The sequence below is a fragment of the Mya arenaria genome, chromosome 16, assembly GCF_026914265.1.
Source record: "Mya arenaria isolate MELC-2E11 chromosome 16, ASM2691426v1".
NCBI lineage: Eukaryota > Metazoa > Mollusca > Bivalvia > Myida > Myidae > Mya > Mya arenaria.
The window spans coordinates 23,746,123-23,768,643 of NC_069137.1; the positions used below are offsets into that span (position 1 = coordinate 23,746,123).

At 34.2% G+C, this 22,521-nt stretch overlaps 1 protein-coding gene across 6 annotated transcripts in view; it reads left to right on the forward strand.

Annotated features, from left to right (window-relative positions):
* The window catches only part of LOC128221045 (uncharacterized), a 405,331-nt gene extending 384,050 nt beyond the window's left edge, over positions 1-21,281 (forward strand). For 2 of the 6 annotated variants that reach the window (XM_052929458.1, XM_052929461.1), the window contains exons 1-5: positions 8,188-8,284; positions 15,858-16,494; positions 16,752-16,910; positions 17,173-17,803; positions 18,218-21,281. In XM_052929458.1, the coding sequence (XP_052785418.1) occupies positions 18,625-20,571 (1,947 nt within the window). In that variant the 5' untranslated portion in view covers positions 8,188-8,284; positions 15,858-16,494; positions 16,752-16,910; positions 17,173-17,803; positions 18,218-18,624 and the 3' untranslated portion in view covers positions 20,572-21,281. Of the gene's footprint in view, positions 1-8,187; positions 8,285-15,857; positions 16,495-16,751; positions 16,911-17,172; positions 17,804-18,217 lie in introns of those variants that run through there. The other 4 variants (XM_052929460.1, XM_052929463.1, XM_052929459.1 and 1 more) reach the window with 2 other exon arrangements.
* The last annotated feature ends 1,240 nt before the right edge of the window (positions 21,282-22,521 follow it).

Here is a 22,521-nt window from a genome sequence, read left to right on the forward strand (position 1 = left end):
AACTATAATTGAAATCACCTCTAGGCCTTTACACATCCCTGCTTTAGTTATGAAGAATATAACCCAACTATAATTGAAATCACCTCTAGGCCTTTACACATCCCTGCTTTAGTTATGAAGTATATAACCCAACTATAATTGAAATCACCTCTAGGCCTTTACACAACCCTGCTTTAGTTTTGAAGAATATAACCCAACTATAATTGAAATCACCTCTAGGCCTTTACACAACCCTGCATTAGTTATGAAGTATATAACCCTACTATAATTGAAATCACCTCTAGGCCTTGACATAACCCTGCTTTAGTTATGAAGTATATAACCCAACTATAATTGAAATCACCTCTAGGCCTTTACACAACCCTGCTTTAGTTATGAAGAATATAACCCTACTATAATTGAAATCACCTCTAGGTTTTTACACAACCTTGCATTAGTTATGAAGTATATAACCCTACTATAATTGTAATCACCTCTAGGCCTTTACACAACCCTGCTTTAGTTATGAAGTATATAACCCTACTATAATTGAAATCACCTCTAGGCCTTTACACAACCCTGCTTTAGTTATGAAGTATATAACCCTACTATAATTGAAATCACCTCTAGGCCTTTACACAACCCTGCTTTAGTTATGAAGTATATAACCCTACTATAATTGAAATCACCTCTAGGCCTTTACACAACCCTGCATTAGTTATGAAGTATATAACCCTACTATAATTGAAATCACCTCTAGGCCTTTACACAACCCTGCATTAGTTATGAAGTATATAGCCCAACCATAATTGAAATCACCTCTAGGCCTTTACACAACCCTGCTTTAGTTATGAAGTATATATACCCCAACTATAATTGAAATCACCTCTAGGTCTTTACACAACCCTGCATTAGTTATGAAGTATATAGCCCAACCATATTTGAAATCACCTCTAGGCCTTTACACAACCCTGCTTTAGTTATGAAGTTTATAGCCCAACTATAATTGAAATCACCTCTAGGCCTTTACACAACCCTGCTTTAGTTATGAAGTATATAACCCAACTATAATTGAAATCACCTCTAGGCCTTTACACAACCCTGCTTTAGTTATGAAGTATATAACCCTACTATAATTGAAATCACCTCTAGGCCTTTACACAACCCTGCTTTAGTTATGAAGTATATAACCCTACTATAATTGAAATCACCTCTAGGCCTTGACATAACCCTGCTTTAGTTATGAAGTATATAACCCAACTATAATTGAAATCACCTCTAGGCCTTTACACAACCCTGCTTTAGTTATGAAGTATATAACCCAACTATAATTGAAATCACCTCTTGGCCTTTACACAACCCTGCTTTAGTTATGAAGTATATAACCCAACTATAATTGAAATCAACTCTAGGCCTTTACACAACCCTGCTTTAGTTATGAAGTATATAACCCTACCATAATTGAAATCACCTCTAGGCCTTTACACAACCCTGCTTTAGTTATGAAGTATATAACCCAACTATAATTGAAATCACCTCTAGGCCTTTACACAACCCTGCATTAGTTATGAAGTATATAACCCTACTATAATTGAAATCACCTCTAGGCCTTTACACAACCCTGCTTTAGTTATGAAGTATATAACCCTACTATAATTGAAATCACCTCTAGGCCTTTACACAACCCTGCATTAGTTATTAAGTATATAACCCAACTATAATTGAAATCACCTCTTGGCCTTTACACAACCCTGCTTTAGTTATGAAGTATATAACCCTACTATAATTGAAATCACCTCTAGGCCTTTACACAACCCTGCTTTAGTTATGAAGTATATAACCCAACTATAATTGAAATCACCTCTAGGCCTTTACACAACCCTGCATTAGTTATGAAGTATACAACACAACTATAATTGAAATCACCTCTAGGCCTTTACACAACCCTGCTTTAGTTATGAAGTATATAACCCTACTATAATTGAAATCACCTCTAGGCCTTTACACAACCCTGCTTTAGTTATGAAGTATATAACCCTACTATTATTGAAATCATCTCTAGGTCTTTACACAACCCTGCATTAGTTATGAAGTATATAACCCTACTATAATTGAAATCACCTCTAGGCCTTGATATAACCCTGCTTTAGTTATGAAGTATATAACCCAACTATAATTGAAATCACCTCTAGGCCTTTACACATCCCTGCTTTAGTTATGAAGAATATAACCCTACTATAATTGAAATCACCTCTAGGCCTTTACACAACCCTGCTTTAGTTATGAAGAATATAACCCTACTATAATTGAAATCACCTCTAGGCCTTTACACAACCCTGCTTTAGTTATGAAGCATATAACCCTACTATAATTGAAATCACCTCTAGCCCTTTACACAACCCTGCTTTAGTTATGAAGTATATAACCCTACTATAATTGAAATCACCTCTTGGCCTTTACACAACCCTGCTTTAGTTATGAAGTATATAACCCTACTATAATTGAAATCACCTCTAGGCCTTTACACAACCCTGCTTTAGTTATGAAGTATATAACCCTACTATAATTGAAATCACCTCTAGGCCTTTACACAACCCTGCATTAGTTATGAAGTATATAACCCTACCATAATTGAAATCACCTCTAGGCCTTTACACAACCCTGCATTAGTTATGAAGTATATAACCCTACTATAATTGAAATCACCTCTAGGCCTTTACACAACCCTGCTTTAGTTATGAAGTATATAACCCAACTATAATTGAAATCACCTCTAGGCCTTTACACAACCCTGCTTTAGTTATGAAGTATATAACCCTACTATAATTGAAATCACCTCTAGGTCTTTACACAACCCTGCATTAGTTATGAAGTATATAACCCTACTATAATTGAAATCACCTCTTGGCCTTTACACAACCCTGCTTTAGTTATGAAGTATATAACCCTACTATAATTGAAATCACCTCTAGGCCTTTACACAACCCTGCTTTAGTTATGAAGTATATAACCCTACTATAATTGAAATCACCTCTAGGCCTTTACACAACCCTGCATTAGTTATGAAGTATATAACCCAACCATAATTGAAATCACCTCTAGGCCTTTACACAACCCTGCTTTAGTTATGAAGTATACAACCCAACTATAATTGAAATCACCTCTAGGCCTTTACACAACCCTTCTGTAGTTATGAAGTATACAACCCAACTATAATTGAAATCACCTCTAGGCCTTTACACAACCCTGCTTTAGTTATGAAGTATATAACCCTACTATAATTGAAATCACCTCTAGGCCTTTACACAACCCTGCATTAGTTATGAAGTATATAACCCTACTATAATTGAAATCACCTCTAGGCCTTTACACAACCCTGCTTTAGTAATGAAGTATATAACCCAATTATAATTGAAATCACATCTAGGCCTTTACACAACCCTGCTTTAGTTATGAAGTATATAACCCTACTATAATTGAAATCACCTCTAGGCCTTTACACAACCCTGCTTGAGTTATGAAGTATATAACCCAACTATAATTGAAATCACCTATAGGCCTTTACACAACCCTGCATTAGTTATGAAGTATATAACCCAACTATAATTGAAATCACCTCTTGGTCTTTACACAACCCTGCTTTAGTTTGCGATAACAATGATGTAGTGATATTTGAAACATTCTTACATTGCTGCAAACAGTTTAATGTTACCTCAAAGAAAGAACCCTTAATGAGGTATAAACTTACTTCATGCAGTGTCGAATACACTCGGGCATACTGATTTATATCAGCAGTAGTTTGAATGTTGAGCAATTATTTCGTTTTGAAAGACGATTCACAGCATGCCTGCATCAACTTAAGGTAGGCCACCCATCCTTAGGGTGCAAAAAATATGTTTGTGCATTTTAGATCATTATTAACATCGAGATCATTTCATTGTTTTATTTAAATTAATTAAATTTTATATTCATTTTGTTTCGATTACATTATTTTGACTCAAATATTATGATAATGACATATAAAAGGGAAATAATAGAACGAAATTTTACTATAACTATAAAGCAATTTGTATTGCATTAATAACATTATTCATATACAGAAAATCTATCAGTAAAAACTATAACAGTATTAAAACTGAATAGTTTGTAACTTTAAAATGAAATATTACAAGTATATCTATTTTATGATGGATAGGTTACCTTAAGAAACTAGACAGTTGTCCTTGAGTGATGTTGAGAAAAAAACAAATTGTGTCAAGATGATTAATATAGTGTTGACATCACCTTATGAAACTAGATAGTTTCCCTGGTCTGAACGACAATAGTGCAAACAGGCGATAATTCATTGTCAATTGGACATCTTAAACATATCATGTCCTTATATTTTTAATTTAATATCATATTAAACATTCCTTCACAATGGTTATATCGTGTTTATGCGGTATATCAGATTCTTTATTTTTTCGACATAATATATTTAGTTTACAATTTTTAATGTATGTTTGAACATATGTTATTGTTCTTTTTCGTAAAAAACATACTTTAGTATGTTGCCTTTGAGCGGGGGGGGGGGCTTAAAAGAATAATATATACAGGTACCAACAATTCACACAAAAGTTCAAATGAGTTTGGATAACTGTTATAACAACATTAGATTTATTTCGCTTTGAATGAACAGTGAGCATACAGTTTTCAAATTTAAGTAAACGGTAATATCCTGCGTCATTGTTACGTCAAGTCTTACGTAATTAAGTATAAACGTAAATAGAAAAAGGTACATTTGAAATGCATATCTAACGTATGAAAAGTATGGGGAAAATGATTGCTAACAATATTACATATGATAATAACATTTATTGATTAAAGGGAGAATAATCATTTACAAAAGGTTTACAGAAACTCTGTATAAGATAAGAAAAGTCGTCCTTCTTACAAATGAAATTAAAGGGGAACAACCTGAAATCCTGTTTTAGTTTATGTGTTTATATAAACGTTAAGTAAAACATATTGTTATGCATGCATTGTTGAATTTAAACAATTCAATTTATTAAATTTAATAACAATAATAAAAGTCAATTAACAACAACACCGTAGTTATACACGGAATATCAATTGTGCTTATTATTATGTGTTTAATTTCAATGTGTATTACAGTTATAAGTACAATGTCCATAAGGAAAACTGGATATGCCAGCGTCCAGCCAGAAACGTTGATCGCCGAAAGTATATTTGGTTAATTGTGTCATTGTACTTAAGATGGTAACTGCGTAATTCTTAAATGTTTTAATTTGTTGTGTACAAAAAGTACTTCTTTCTTCGCTCCATTGGCGCAAGGAATCTCTTTACATCTCTTCTCAGTCACTTCTGTGTCATTTGTATTACATGTAAAGCTATTCATTTATGACCTTCAGGCTACAATGTCTTTCATCCTTACTCTGCATATTCATTTCTCATTACAATGAGCATTTTTCTTGCGTCCGTCATTGAATAACGGATGGTTTGGTGATAAAAAGACGTAACGTACAGCTGTTAATATTATCTCATATCTTGATAGACGTCATCAGTATCCACGTACTGCTTAAAACATATGCAGACATTTATTTTATACTGTCCTGATATGTTGATTTCAAAGGTTTGCAAAAATAATCGTACAATAAATATTTGGCTACAACCAGTATTGCCATGCCGCAGTAAATAGGTTGAACGGAATTCACGTTGGTGTGAGTGCATTCCCAGTAGTTCCTCGTTCAAGATTTTTATGTGGTGAAATGTGGGTTTTGCAGCATATTTTCGGATTATCTTTTCTGCACCACATCAATATATTTTAAACAGATTTGAAGGGTTTTATCTTTACCTAATAACAAGTATTGATTAAACGGAGAATAATTATTTACAAAAGGTTTACAAAATGTATTGGAATATAATTAAGGTCGTCCTTCTTAAGTGCAATCAAAAATACAGTGCAACAACAAAAACTACACTAATACGTTGTGTATGTTCTTTTTAATGCGCTGTTAAGATAAACCAATTGTATTTACCTTCTTTAATAACACATTACATTTACATAATTCAAAATAGTTAAATTCACAAAATATTGCATGTCAGCAGCTTGCAATTATTTGTTTTTAAATGTGTGTTTTTTTTTCATTTCCAGTCGGAGGCAGAGTTGTATTTAACGATAATGTACAATATGGTTGCCCTTATCAACTCATTACAAATCTCTCAACTTTGTCTCGTTTGAGGTAGCATAGGTCTCTATTTTCAGTAATGGGTATCTTTTTACCTAGAACATTGGACTAGAAAGATGAATCAGAGTCGTATTATCCCTCAGCAAAGTGGGTGTTCTGATGTAAGCTTTAAAAAGTCCGAACTATTGCATAGTTAGATGTGAATCGTTATATCTCAAAGTCTGAGTATGATAGTAGTAAAATCTGTTTTTCCACAACTCTGAATTGTAGAAAATTGTTCCAAAGATGTGGTTATTCCCCTTGCTATGGTCTACTTACTGAACACTACTCAAAATTACTTTTTAATAGATATAACTTGGCGTAGTTATGTTTAAATATATATTCAAATTGTAAATCAAACAGTTGAACCCGTCTATTGTCCACTAGACCAACATTGTAAATGGTTCCTCTATCTTTTGTGTAGAGCATAAAGCCATTTTAAGACTAAGTGGTGATCTCGATATAGGTAAGTGGTATGAACAAGATTGTACCTCGTGGCCACAACGTGTTTATAAGTCGTGACAACGAGATGGATTAAACAATTACACGTGTCACCTATATGCCGTCGTTCAAAAGGCCAGAGATAACGGTAAAATGCCTATTTAATGATTTATCGGATTGTAAATATTCTGAGGGATCTCAATTATTACAAGTTTTCATGTAAAATATTAATTATGTTTTGCTTATTATTTTGGCTTGAAATGCCTGGTGAAAATTCCGTAAAATTATTATAAATTGGTAACATCCGACATGCGAAGCACGACAGTCATTCACGATGAGGCATTTTAAGACAATTATTCTATCTACACGTGCAGGGTATGCTTTTTTGACAGTTAATAAGAACAAACGCCTAAACACGGTTTTTGTCACAAGATCTCTTAATTTCTTTCGATAATGTTGAAATTTGTGACCACACATAAGGGCACAAAAGTTGGCATGCATATAATATCGACGATTGTTGAATGGTAATACTAACCTATATACTGTTCCAGCAGAATTAAGAACGTATTAATAATTTCTGTTCGCCAAAATTCTTTCTCATGTAAAGTCATAATAGTATTCCTATAAATGTTGTATTAGGAAATTACATTATAAAACACATAAATAATTAGTAGTAAATCCTTCGTGAGCTAATTTGTTTCAATGATAAATGTTAGGTTAAAGAAAACAAATATTTCTAAACATTATAACCTGCCAATTAGCTTAGTCATGGAGGAAGACAATTGCTGTAAGCACACAACAAAGGAATCACGACACGATATAGGAGAACGCTTTGAAGCTGATTATATGCCTTCGTTGACAGGGTTGATGTTTTTGAGGTAAAGTAAGAGCATTCTTTACCAAAGTCTAATATTAAACATAAACCATACGGTTGATATGAATATGATAACTAATACCTCAATGTAAATGACAAGCCAAGAATTATCTCTTCTTGTCCAACAATTAACCTCACGGGCGGTGCTGTAATCATCTATTGTATATCAAATACCGGACCTGTCATTGGCGTGATATATATAAACAATTGACTGAACCGTTTGTTCCACGAAATGCGTATCATAAATACATTTCAAAACCTGACATGCCGCATTGCCTTTTGTTCAAACATTACAAATCTATAAATATTTAGGTATATCAAATATTATCCCTTTGTAATGTTTCATCAACGCGCTGAAATGGTAAATGCTTCTGAATTGTTTTTCAGCTTAATATTTGAATATTTGCTTTGTTTTATGTGTGTGCATTGAATAAGTAAAATAACTCAATTTCAAGTTTAAAAAAAATAGTTGCCAAATATAATCTATGCGTGAGTATCCATCCGGGCAAAATGTTGATTTGGTTTATGCAAGTTTATTTTGAAATACCGATTTAAACTTATCACTAGACTAAAAACATAATCAGACAGGCGTCCTCCATTCTCGATATCCTCGCGTGATATCTAAATGGTATTTAATCAGTTCACCAGTTCACAGTGTGACACTGGCAGGACCAGACGTACAACTAGGCAGAAGTATGGCCCCCGGAGGTGGGCGTTATTGGGATGATAAAGAACGGACATTATGAAAGAAAGGTTAGATTTTGTAAGTGATTTGCTAATACTTTTTTTTATGTGAATAAGTATGATAATCTCGTCAGATAAATGTCTATTGAATACTGTTAATGCTAATTTCCAACTAAATCGTACAGTGGCTGATAATATAAGTCATTTGTTATCATAGGTTCGTTTTCAATACCTGTCTTTACATTTAAATTAAGGTATTTTCATATCGTTATCTAGACTTGTAATGGCAAAGGTTTTGTTTTTGGATAGCTGTCGATTCATTCGCTACCGCAGATATGTTCAGGGCTAAATTAAGGATTATATGGTAGAGAGGGGCGTTAGTGTTGGGCGCGATTCGGGGTGCGCGACTTTTCTCTCAGACCAAAAAATATTTACCTTTAAATTAAATGCTTGGGCTGGGAAGAAGAAGGCTTGAAGTTTACCCTCCAGACAGTGTCGGTTTTTGTTAATCAAAAAGAGCGAGGTTTTTTTATTTATATGGATATTGATGTCATAAAACAATTTACAAAGTAATGAAAGCGCCCGGTTGTTTCTCAACCAGAAGTACTATACAAGTATAATAAAATAGTCAATGATGGATATCAAAAATAAGTTGTTCCCTCTGCTTTGTACTTTATCACATATCACGTGATCTCCTTTGAATTAATAAGAATCGCAGAACTAATAAGATTTATGAATAAAGGATTTCACATAACTTATGTATTTCATCGCTTTTAATAAAACTTATTTCGAAAGTGTTATAGTTTGTTTTTTTAATTGGTAGGAACTAATAACGTTTTATTCGAGATTTGTTATTAATACTAACACTATTCAATTATAAATGTTTAAATTTTTCAAGTTAACAGACAGAAACCATTTCAGAAAACAATGTCTCTACTGTAAGCCAACTTCGGTTATGTAAACATGTATTTAACAGTCAATTTGTTCCGATATGAACATCGAAAACACTGCGTATCGTTTCATGAATAACTATGTCGTATCATACAATGTTTGCCTTAGGTATTCTACCCTACGTCAAACCAATTAACATTAAGCATTGCAGGATTATGATTTGGCTGACACGTCGAACATACCTGCTATTTCAATGTTTAGACCATTCTACTTATTACTATCATTAAATATTTTATAGAGAAGAAGTCCTAAACGTTTCGAATTTTTGTATTTTTGACCTTGACAAATGGTGACACTGAGTCCAGGTGCCTTTGACTGCTTTGATTTGGATAATACAGTCAGGTTTTCGGATTGTTACCAAGCTAAAATATTTCAACAGTGTACCCATATTATCAATGCTGTAATAAATATCCGTTCTAAATATTTGAACAGACCTCCGCAAAGGGAAGTTACATTTAAGATTAATACGCCCGACATGGACCTAAGAAAACCAGTTTTAAACCCCTTGTTAAATTGCATGTATCTCTGAAACACCTGCCAATAAAGCTGAGCAAATATAATCACCGTTTGAATACACCTGAAGTGTCTTTATTAGATAACGGGATTTCAAGAATGCATGATTGATCAGATTTAAAGTACAGTTTTCAAAGTTTTCATTCCTTAACCTGAAAGGGCGTATGTTTGAGACATGATCGTTGTGGGGATCATCTCATAAACAATTTCATAGTACAATTTGATTTCTAAAAACGTGTTTAAAATTATTTATTATAATAAGCATCAAACATGTATACATTCATATTGCTAATAGATTGCAATAATGTTCACTTTTTATTATGATGAATTGATAAACACTTGATTTCGTATGTTTGTTCAAGAGAAAAGCACGAAGATACCAAAGAAAATACGGAAATGTACGCATAACTATTAAATAACGTATGTTCGATTCTGCACGATTTATTTCTGGTACATGAATTCTTAGTTTTTATTTTATTATGGATCATTTATTGGCGACCTCGGAAGTTAACAATCGAATTTTACAAATCTATTTCATCATTTAATTCGAATATATAGTGATAATGGAATTCAACTTCCTCGTTATCAACGATAATGTAAATCTTTATATGCACATACACTTCATTCTACAACTGAAGGTTGATTTAATGATAGACCGCACTTCTGACTATTAACAGCGACCAATCAATTATTATATTGTTTCCATGGCGACAAAAGCCATTACTTACGTACAGTAGCCGCACTTTAAATTCAGTAACTCTTATTCGAAGGTATTGTGTTCAATAAGTTATTTAGCACTTGAAACTTACCAAATACCGAGAAAAGACCAAATACATAACGGCAAAGGGGCGCTATCATTTAATGGAAATTTATTACTAAAACTACCGAATATGTGGCAATTTGGCCAACAACACTGTGTTGTTTATGGCATGATGTTCGATTTCGATTGAATAGAATCCCTAATTAAACCGCTATATCGTTCATTGTACGAACATAGGTGTATATGTGGATTGCAGTAGTTCTGGTTGGTACAAACAAGGCAAAGTCAATGTGGTTGCTTGTATTTAGATACATGAAATTCAGATTTGCCCATTTGTTTTGTCAAACTTCTGATTTTCCCGTTTGCCTAAATCATAACTGCAGGTATCTATACATAGTAATGCTCGTAACGGTAAAATGTGCAAAAGATCTACTTTATATAATCCTAACGAGGTAAAACTTTCCGGTACAAACATTTGGTCGTTTATGAAAAATATGATGGCTAAAATAAGCTGTATCATGCTGGCTTATTGGATTGATAATGGTTGAGGCAAAGGAAACATGGTCCATATTTCTTGAAAGATTAATGATTTGTTTGTTATTAAAGAAGTTTTAACTCCAGAGCTATTTCTGATTTATGGAAAGATAAAAGGCCATTAGTCGTCGCGTTTTTAAGAGAAGACATTGTTTACACGTACTTTTACAGGATGTTAAAGATAACAGACAAAGGGGCGCTATCATTTAATGGAAATTTATTACTAAAACTACCGAATATGTGGCAATTTTGCCAACAACACTGTGTTGTTTATGGTATGATGTTCGATTTCGATTGAATAGAATCCCTAATTAAACCGCTATATCGTCCATTGTACGAACATAGGTGTATATGTGGATTGCAGTAGTTCTGGTTGGTACAAACAAGGCAAAGTCAATGTGGTTGCTTGTATTTAGATACCTGAAATTCTGATTTGACCATTTTTTGTCAAACTTGTGATTTTTCCGTTTGCCTAAATCATAACTGCAGTTATCTATACATATTAATGCTCGTAACGGTAGAATGTGCAAAAGATCTACTTTATATAATCCTAACGAGGTAAAACTGTCCGGTACAAACATTTGGTCGTTGATAAAAAATATGATGGCTAAAATAAGCTGTATCATGCTGGCTTATTGGATTGATAATGTTTGTTGCAAAGGAAACCTGGTCCATATTTCTTGAAAGATTAATGATTTGTTTGTTATTAAAGAAGTTTTAACTCCAGAGCTATTTCTGATTTATGGAAAGATAAAAGGCCATTAGTCGTCGCGTTTTTAAGAGAAGACATTGTTTACACGTACTTTTACAGGATGTTAAAGATAACAGACGGTAGCTACAAACATGGTAATCGGAATGTTATGCAAAAAACAATATTTCAATCTTGAAAAAAACACGTAATAAAGTTTTGTATTGACAATATGATTAGGCAAGAATGATTGCCACATAGATACTTGAAACTGTCATGCCAAGTGGGCGATAAATTTTTAACAAATATACATGAATGAAATCTTTATACCAACGATAATATATACTTAGGTCGCCTCCACATTATAATTCAAAAACACAAATGTGTCAATATTTCACATGAGAAAATTACTTATACATCGTCTGGTAGTTAAGCTTTTCCTTATCCTGTGTGAAATTTCTATTTGATGTTTCGTGCATACTGTTTAATCTTCAAATCCAACATTTTCTTTCTGGTTTATGAGCAATGTTTTATGAACATATCATGTTTAAACATTTAATGCTGAGGATTAACATATGCCGGACGTTTGCAGATGTTGAAGTATCGGTCAAGGATATTGACAGATGAGGGCTGTATGCATAAAACAGGGATTGTGGCTTATGGTGAGTTGCATATCTCGACTGTGTGCATAGATGACAGTATCCGTCAAGGATATTGACTCATTGGGGCTGTATGTATAAGTCAGGGATTCTGGCTTATGGTGAGTGACATATCCCGACAGTGTGCATATGTGAGAGTATCCGTCAAGGATATTGACTCATGAGAGCTGTATGCATAAGTCAGGGATTGTGGCTTATGGTGAGTTGCATATCCCGACTGTGTGCATAGATGACAGTATCCGTCAAGGATATTGACTCATTTGGGCTGTATGTATAAGACAGGGATTGTGGCTTATGGTGAGTGACATATCCCGACAGTGTGCATATGTGAGAGTATCCGTCAAGGATATTGACTCATGAGAGCTGTATGCATAAGTCAAGGATTGTGGCTTATGGTGAGTTACATATCCCGACTGTGTGGATAGATGGCAGTATCCGTCAAGGATATTGACTCATTGGGGCTGCATGTATAAGACAGGGATTGTGTCTTATGGTGAGTTACATATCAAGACAATGTTCATAGATGACAGTATCCGTCAAGGATATTGACTGATGAGGATGCATGTATAAGACAGGGATTGTGGCACTAATATGTGTCAGGACATTTGGCTGATGAGGAGTAATGTACATTATCGGCCGGAAATTATGAGATACATGACATGCTTATTTTATATAATAATTACTTGATAGAAAGTTTATTTCACTTCTTGAATCTTTCATCATTCGATTTAAAATTACATACAGAGAATTTGATTTCACCAAATCGACAAACATCAAGTCAACTAGATATCATGATCACATGATCAGTATATACGAAACTCACGTAAATACATTTATATTGAAGATACAACAGAGCAAAACGTTATCAAATTCAAACTGTTATCTCGGCTCTGATTGTTCGTATATCATGTTTGGGTTTAAACAGTGAAGTGTGTTAGCTTGCAGAATGTGATAGTATTAAATAATCTTATATTTGGCTAAGATAGAACATGTTTTGAATATATCTGAACAAGCATGTATAAGCTTCCTTTGAAATAACAATTGTTTGAGCACGGTAAACCAATATTATTGCAACATTTATCTGATTTGAAAACAGATCTAAAGACCCGTTTTGAAATCAAGCCAAAGCACCTGCAGTATTGCCACTGCATACATGTCATTTGTACCAAGTAAAGTGGTATTGCGCATGCGTGGCATTTTATTTAAAATCCCAATTCGATCGCTTCTGCAGTTCAATAGCATTAATCTCAAAAACAAGATATGAACACCCGACAAGATATTTCGGCAACCATAGATAACCTGAAACTATAGATAATGCGAATTTCATTAAAGATATATATATATGCGCTGAAATATTTAAATCATATCTAATCGATTACTTTAATAAGTCTTTTTTTTCAATTTTCATTCAACAAAGGTCAAAATAGACAGGTACGCAACGTTCTTTTATAAAATGTGCAAACTATAAACAAGACGTTTAATAGAAAGCAGGACGAAAATCATGAATTACACAAACTTAAAGATTTTTTTCCTGAACATAATCTTCCATTTACTATATACCTTCAAAGATACTTTCAAACTATTTCTGAATAAACATAGCAAACTATATAAACGTTTTAATTTCATCGAACCCCAAAACACGTAATTAACTAGACAAAATAGTACCAAGGATATATGTAAAATTCAAAATATGAATGGCGTATGAATATCAAATATTTAAGCAAGACCGTGACGTCACTTATGAATTGACTAAAATGAAAGTAAACATTTGCCATCTTAAAACAAGTAAACGATTGAACTGGTAAATGTCTGTTTAATTCATGGAACCAATAACTTTAAGGGCACTCAATCACTGTCATTCTCGATTACAATCTCGTAGAATCCGTCTACGTTTGTTTTTCTGTGGCGATCTTTCTTCGTTGTTGATAGTGATGTTACAGTTGAGTAGCCGAGCATTTTGAAGGAATTTTACTGAATATGCTTTTTGTGGAAAATACTTCGGAAATGTGGTTTGCTACAATTGATTGCATTGTAGCGGCGATGTCATCCGATCGAGCCGGTACTTCCAGCGATGATATTTGTCAGGCAATATTTGTATTTTTGTTTACGAAATCGCGTTTTTTTACATTCTTACATCTGCCAGTAGTATACAAGTATTTTTGCAGCCGACACATTAGTTTCCGGAAAATCGCGTTCGGTTTTGCGATATTCTGCATATTTTAACAAACAATTTGTAAATGGGATTTTTTTGCTATACATTTGTTTACCTTATTAATGATTGCTGTTATATACAACTGAACAAAAATACTATATCAATGATTTATTTATAAGCTTTATATGTAAACCAGGTCAAAATGGAATCGGAATGGCAGAAATTACCGAGCATGTCCGATCAAAAAGATGTAGTCCCGTTCAAGTGTTTAGTACGGAGACAGAAAAATGCAATGTGTTATACGGAATTTATTTTCGATTCTTCGTGTTTTTCAGTTGAAAATGCCGTATTTTGACAGAAAATATATAGGTATATAATACAAAGGTTTATCGCTCAAAATGTATGTTTGTTAGACATGTATATATATTGTTTTAAAATCAAAAGACTGCCACATTAAGAAGAATGTAGTAAAACATAATGGGCTTTAATAGGGTATAAAAGTTATTCAAACATGGCAAATAATTTGTTAACCACATTATAGTTTTTATTTTAGGATATTCGAAAGTAAAATATCGTGTTTTTTTGTTGTGCTTTTTAACAAAATCGACTCAATGGCAGTTATCTTTTGGAATGAAGACATTTGACTATAAAAATATTGTGTCTATTATTGATTGAAATATATTTTTTATTTCATTTGTCGAAACATTTAGCAAATGACTACCGCCTGACACAAAACTGTTGATCAAAAATCAATATTACAATCAGGGATACTACTGATTTGTTTGCTTTAGGATTTTATACATAGCAATCAGAAGTATCATCTCTCGAACATTTTGTTTTATTGTATATGTCTAACATGTCAAAACGTTGCCCAAAGATATAATATATTTATCATAAACACAGCAAATGCAAAACAGATATCACAATAAGAGATATGTCCGCATGCATTGAATAAAAAAGAACTGTTAAATATGGAATCATTCAGCAAGAATGACCAGATGACATACATTCACCAGATAATTCTCTTCTTAGCTAAGCTTAGCTTAGAGTTACGCCACTCCACTTGTCCAAACAGATATTTTTACCTTAACATTACTATTAATGCAATACAAGTGTCCTGTTACAAGATCACAACTATCCAAAACATACTATAAATCATTTACATTGGAGTTTATTTAATTTGTTTTCTAAATGCGCGGATAAACGCCTCTCAGTTGTGTGTCTTTATTTTCATCTATACGAATGTAAGTTGAATGTCAGACACATGCGTGCACACATGCGCCCATGCATCTATGCACCCATAAATCATGCACCAATGCACCCTCATCATACTCACGCACGCACGCACGCACGCACGCACACATACATAGGTACATACTAAGTTGTTATCTTCAGGTAGCTCCGGAAAATTCTGTGGAGTCAGGCCGTGTTCAGACCAGATTGAATCACCAAGGATAAGGCGCATGACCCACAAATGGCTTCATACAAAGACATTCTGAAAGAGAAGGAGAACCAGAACTGGCTTAAAGGCTCCCTCGCACTTAGGATCACCAAGGCCGGTCTACGGGATCTTGTAGAAGGCGACTCATACCGCGTTCAGCAAAATATTTATTCCTCAATCATCCAGGCTCGGAACCTCGCACCTGGGGCATCATGCAATCTTTGTCTGACGGAGAACCTTATACGGTGTCCTACAAAAGGACTGTGCTCAACTCCTCGAAACTGCAAGTATCACAATTCTGCACTAAAAATGTCCAGACCTTGCCCCTCGCAGATGTGCGATGATTTTCGGGACGAATTATGCGCTGTTCACAGATACGGAGGACCGTCTTGGAAGAACACTAAGGCTGACCAGTGGTGTTCCAGCCATTGGCAAGTTGCCAAATCTTTTATGCCACCTGACGGCTACCAAGATGTTTCCACGTTTGACGAGACAGATTTCAATGGCATCATAAGCGTCATGATCAACTGTACAGAGATCCAACGAAGCGTTTCCTTCAATATCACTAACCAACCCAACGTTTTAACGACGGTATGATGTATACATGTGTAATCAGTACATTGAAATTAAAAAATGTTCCTTAAAATGAGTTATCAATGTTTAAATCGATCTTAAAATATGTTATAGTTTGCCCCGGCAACATGGAGTGCGGAATTTTTACGAATTGTGATTTCCACGTTTTCTAAAACAATTTATTCAAATGTATTCAATAATATATAGTATAGTGCTTAGTATATTTTAGCACAATGACACAATATTATTCAAGTTCTGGTAAATTTACATTCCAGGCTCGGCAGATTGGTCGAAGTATTCGTCATTCTCCAGATTTGAAAGTGACAGATAACAACTTAGCTGACTATTTTGCCACACTGAATACACTTCTAACAGACTCAAAATATCTTGCTAGTGACAGCAATGCCCAACAAGCTGTTATTAAACTAAAACAGGTAACTATTTATATCATTAGAAAGAAAGGCGAATTACATGAAATGTTCTTATCACGCTCCATTTTAAATAAGTACTAGACGCTTCAGCAACAATACTACAATATATGTTAACACTTAATACGTTAAAGCAACATTTTTTACTGTATTATTTCATTTAATCGAATGAACCGAAATCAGTTATGTACATGTATTTCACTTATAAATATGTACATCAATGACATAGAAAAATCATTGTAAGATCTTTTATTGGCTATTTGTTTAGCTTGAAAAAGACACTATTTCAATATCGTCCGAAGATGTCCGTGAACTACTTGAAGAAGCCAGAGCAACAATACAGGTTGGAAAGCATGAGCTTGTGATGTCCTTGGAGACAGGAAAGCAAGATGTACAAAATGTGGTTGCTGTAGGTTTAAGAGCAGTTGAGACTGGAAAACGTGAAATAGAATCGACGGTGTCGGAGAGTAAAACATCAATTGCTACTGTAAAACGTCAACTAGAAGAGACGGTTTCGAAGGGAACAAGAATGGTTACAACTGGAAAACGTGAGGTGGAAGAGATGTTGTTGAAGGGTAAAACGGCCATTGCAACAGGACAATTTGAAATAGAAGAGGCGGTGTCGAAGGGTAACATAGCCATTTAAACAGGAAAACGTGAAATAAAAGAGACGTTGATGGAGAGTAAAACAGCCATTGAAACTGGAAAACGCGAAATGAAAGAGATGTTGTTGGAGAGTAAAACAGCCATTGAAACTGGAAAACTCGAAATGGAAGAGACAGTATTGGAGGGAAAAATATCGATTGAAACTGGAAAACGCGTTATTGAAGAGACTGCATCAGAAGCCTTGCTGAGAATAAGAGACGTTTCTTCCCTGTCAAACGTAGAACGGAAGGAAGGTAAATGCCCAAAATGTTCTTTCGTTTATGCGTATCAACACAATAAGGAGTTTTATAAGCGAAATAACAGCAGTATAAATTTCAGTTTAAACATAGATGTTTTTGAAAAATAAAGATACCTCATCGTTTATCAGGAACAAATGATTACCCTGTATTGTTCTGAGAATGTTCGAATAAAACATTAATGCCAAATACAACTGCTCGAACATATATTCGATGTTGTATCATCTATGTAGTATATTTTCAAACTTCGCGGTAAATTCACACAGCAACACACTTAAAAACTAAAATGCCCTACCACGCCTACAACGAATATGTCAACAACAAAGCGTGGTCTTAATTAAATGAATATAATACTGGTTTATATATAATGTATGCACAATGTGAAATAAAAAGACTGTACTTTGTTCACAGATCTACGACAACGGCTGACAAAATATTATCGAAAGCGACTCAATAGTGCGCCCATATCGCCCCTGTTGTCGGACAAGAACGAGAAACTTGATATGTTTTACGTCCCTCAAAAAATCTTTGAGAAAAATCACAGAAAGGTTGGTATGGATATGAAAGGAAAGGGAACACCTGTGACATCTAACCGACAATTGTTCTGTCAAATGGATGAATTCAGAAAAAACGTGTTCATTGTTGGCGAGGCCGGAATGGGAAAGACATCATGTGCCGCAATGTGTGCTTTAAAGTGGGCAAATTAGTTATCATCAACTAATACGATTAACGAACCCGACAAGCATTCTTCAAATCAAACGTTATCTGAGTCTTTGGGGTCACTTAAGTTGTTTCAAACAAACAGCGGTCTTAAAGAAATGTTCCTTCCCGAAACAAAGGAGGATGACCAATTTCGAGATGAAGGCATCTATAAAGAAATTGAGTTTTTATTTCACCTTACTCTGAGAGATAGCTGCGACCTCTGCGACCTGACAGACATGATACGCGATCAGCTCATCAACATAATTTATCAACAAGATGAGAGCGCTTGTGCATACTCAACTATGCAAAGTGTTTTGTCCAACAGCAAATGCGTGATCATAGCAGATGGCCTGGATGAATGGACTCATCCTAATGAAACAAAATGCCGCTGTTCAGAAGAAGACAAAGTACTCCCATATTTAGCGCCAACAATAGATGCAACTGTCATGATAACATCCCGACCCTGGAGGATGTCCCAACAACGCGTAAAGGACACAAACATTGACACGTATCTTGAAATAGAGAGAACTGCGGATATAAAGCTACTGATTCAGAAAATATTGAACATTCTCAATGAAACAGTTGAAGAAAAGAGAACATTGCTAGATTTGATCAAGTTTGTTGATAGAATGGATGTAACACGTCTTTTATTCATACCTATTATAGCAATGTTACTTGTATATTTGTGGTTTGAGGGAATGCATGAATCCTTTTCTGTGTGTGACATATACGGATATACTATTGAAATGATGTTTGGGCGTAAAGCTCTTCCTGTTCCTTTAGTGTCGCAGAAAAATGTTCTTTTCCCACGATGTTTCCAGTACACGGAAAATGTACACAAGTACTACAGCATTGTTATGGAGATAGCACAACTTGCATTTACAACTTTATTTTCTAGCGACCGAACGTCGTCCTTAGTTTTTAAGAAAGTTGACATTTTGCCGCCCGTTAATCTCATGTTTTTACTGAAGTCCGGAATTTTACAAGAAACAAAAGCAGCATCTTTGATAAGAAAGACATCAAACTACTCGTTCATCCACAAAAGTGTTCAGGAGTTTCTTGCTGCAGTATACATATCCTACCATCCCGAAGAGTTTTATAGAGTTTTAACTTCCTTTTATGAGAAGAACGGTGACTTGTTGGATATTTCACAGGTTTTCATGTTCATGTGCGGTCTGAACATTGAGTTAGCAAATGAGATGTCTGCCATAATGTCGAACAGTATCCGCAACGATTACGAGTTCTTGACAAATATAATAGGCAATCATATTCAGAATCTGATGGTCTCAGGCTATAAGGAAGCCAAAGCCAGTGAACAAGTGGGTATTCAGCTGTCACTGTTTGATTATTGTTATACTACTGAGTCCGATACAATAGATGCACTGCTATCAATGAACAAGTCCAGGGTACGTTATATCACTACCAAGTATTCTTGTATAAGCCAGGAGAAACTTCAGGAAGCGTTCAATTGCTCCACGGACACACTATTCTTTGTAATGATAGATCAACAGACTGGAAAGTATGACCTTTCGGCGTGCAACCGTCTCCAACACTTATCTATCACTAGATCTGAAACGACGGACATTGTGGTCAAAACTAAGAATTTACTTTCATTAGATTTAACTTTTGTTTCAAAATCGGTTGAATATAGCATTTTGAAGTCATTTGAGCATGGGTCGAATAATTTAAAAATCTTAGTTATAGAAGGTAGTACCAACAATGCTTTATTATGTCAAACTCTTCCACGACTAACACATTTAATACGCTTGAAAATGTCGGGTATAGACCTAGGTAATAACGCACTGCTGCTACCACATTTTGTCGAATGTGCTCATCTAGAAGAGGTAACAATGACAGCGCGGTCGTTCAGGGGTATGGTGGAGTGGCTTGAAAACCGCACAAATGGTGTCAGGTGTGTCCTAGATGGATGTACCGTGGCACCAAAGAAACAGTACCAAAAAATAAAACGGTATATTCAGACAAGAGTGAATTTGAAGTCTGAAATACAGGACGGCCTTTTGATCATGAAAACTGTTGCTGTTGAAACAAAGACTAATAAATAGTGATTATAACAATTGAGAAACCTATGAGTTATCGTTGTGTAATTGATGTGATAATTGTTGCTTAAATAAACGGAAATAACAGGGATATCAGTTAGCATTGTGTTATTGATGTGATATCTGCTATATAAATTGAATGAAGTAATATAGATATGAGTAATGGAATGAGTGAAATAAAGGAAACACGACTTGAGTAAACAATGTGTAATTGATGTGATATTTGTCATTTAAATCGAATGAAGAAATAGCGATATGTACTGTGTTATTTATTTTTTATATGAGATGAATAAAGAAAAAGGGAAAGGCGTTAACACTGTGTAGTTAATTTATTGTTGTTTTTTTATAAAAAAAATCGATTTAGTAGTAGGGATTTGGGTTCGTACGGTGTAATCGGAATGATGTTTGTTATACGAGTTATATGAATTAAATGAAGTAATAACGATTTCACTAAGCACTGTGTTATTGATGCAATATGTGTTATATAAATTGAAAGAAATTATTAGGATGATATTAAGCACTAGTAAGGACTATGTTATCGATGTAATACTTGTTATATAAATCGAAAGAGGAAGTAAACTATGAGTAAGCACTGTGTAATTTATTTGATGTTTTATATTATCTAAATGTATTTACTGTTCGTAAATCGTATGTAACGGATAGTTTACATTTGCTTTACCCGACATATAGCACTGACTTTATAAACTATGTATATGTATCACTTTATATTCTCTTTGGCAGAAACGTTATACAAGTTTGAAAGATGCGAATGCTTTAACATGAAACCAGCAATACTGTTTATATTTATAGCGTGGTATGTAGATATTGCATGTAATAAAATCAATTGAATTGATTTTTCGTTGTTTAATTATGTAACAATAGTGGATATAATGCGGTCTAATTAAAATGAATATCTTTGTTAATAGTAGTCATTTCCAATGGCATTAAGAAATGTTTCAACACTGTTAAATGTATGGATTAAATAATTGGAGACTCTTGGTATAATGTATCATATACTTGTAAATAATGACCGCAAACCCCGGTTAGCACCTTCTACTTAACCAAGTTACTGTCACCTTTTTTACTGAGGAGGTAATTCAAGCATGTTTGTTGATGGGGCTGGTTGGGATGTTGGAAAACAGTGTAAATAATGTGTATTGTTATCGATTTGTGTGTTATGGCGAACCAATCACAGCGTATGAAGTGATTAAAATGGGAACAGTTTTATTCTTAAATCGTGGATAGATAATAGTGCTCTCGAAGACGTAGTTAAATCAGGGCAAACACACATATTAGTTTTAATGTAAATTGAGAATTTAAAAAAATCATAATTGTTCATCATAGTTGTATTTTGCCTTGTCACATGCTGCATTGTCACATGCACTAGAGTATTTCAAAAACTTTTGGCACAAATTATATAACTACAACGTATCACGTGTCTTCGTAATCGACCTCATGCGATCGTCTTGGTCATTGTTTCTAGCAAATTTGCTTAAAGCAGTTGTAACTTGTACTATGTTGTGTTTTTTTTAATAAACTGGCACACTTGTTTATAACGGGGACTTTCAGTGCATGCAAGACACATGGATGTAGGACAAAGGTCATGGTCGTTTTTTTTAAAATATCTGTGCTTTGAAATTTGGATGTTCAAAAAACCTAGTACAAATATTCATAATATGCTGAGGTCATGACATATAGGTTAGTCAAATCTAGATCACACTAACGATTTAATTTTAAGGTCGTTCAACATGATTGCCAAGCAGTAGGATCAATCAATGTATCTCATGTCAAAGAATAACCTTTATCGTTTTATGAATGAATGAATGAATGAATGAATGAATGAATGAATGAATGAATGAATGAAAGAATGAATGAATGAATGAATGAATGAATGAATGAATGAATGAATGAATGAATGAATGAATGAATGAATGAATGAATGAATGAATGAATGAA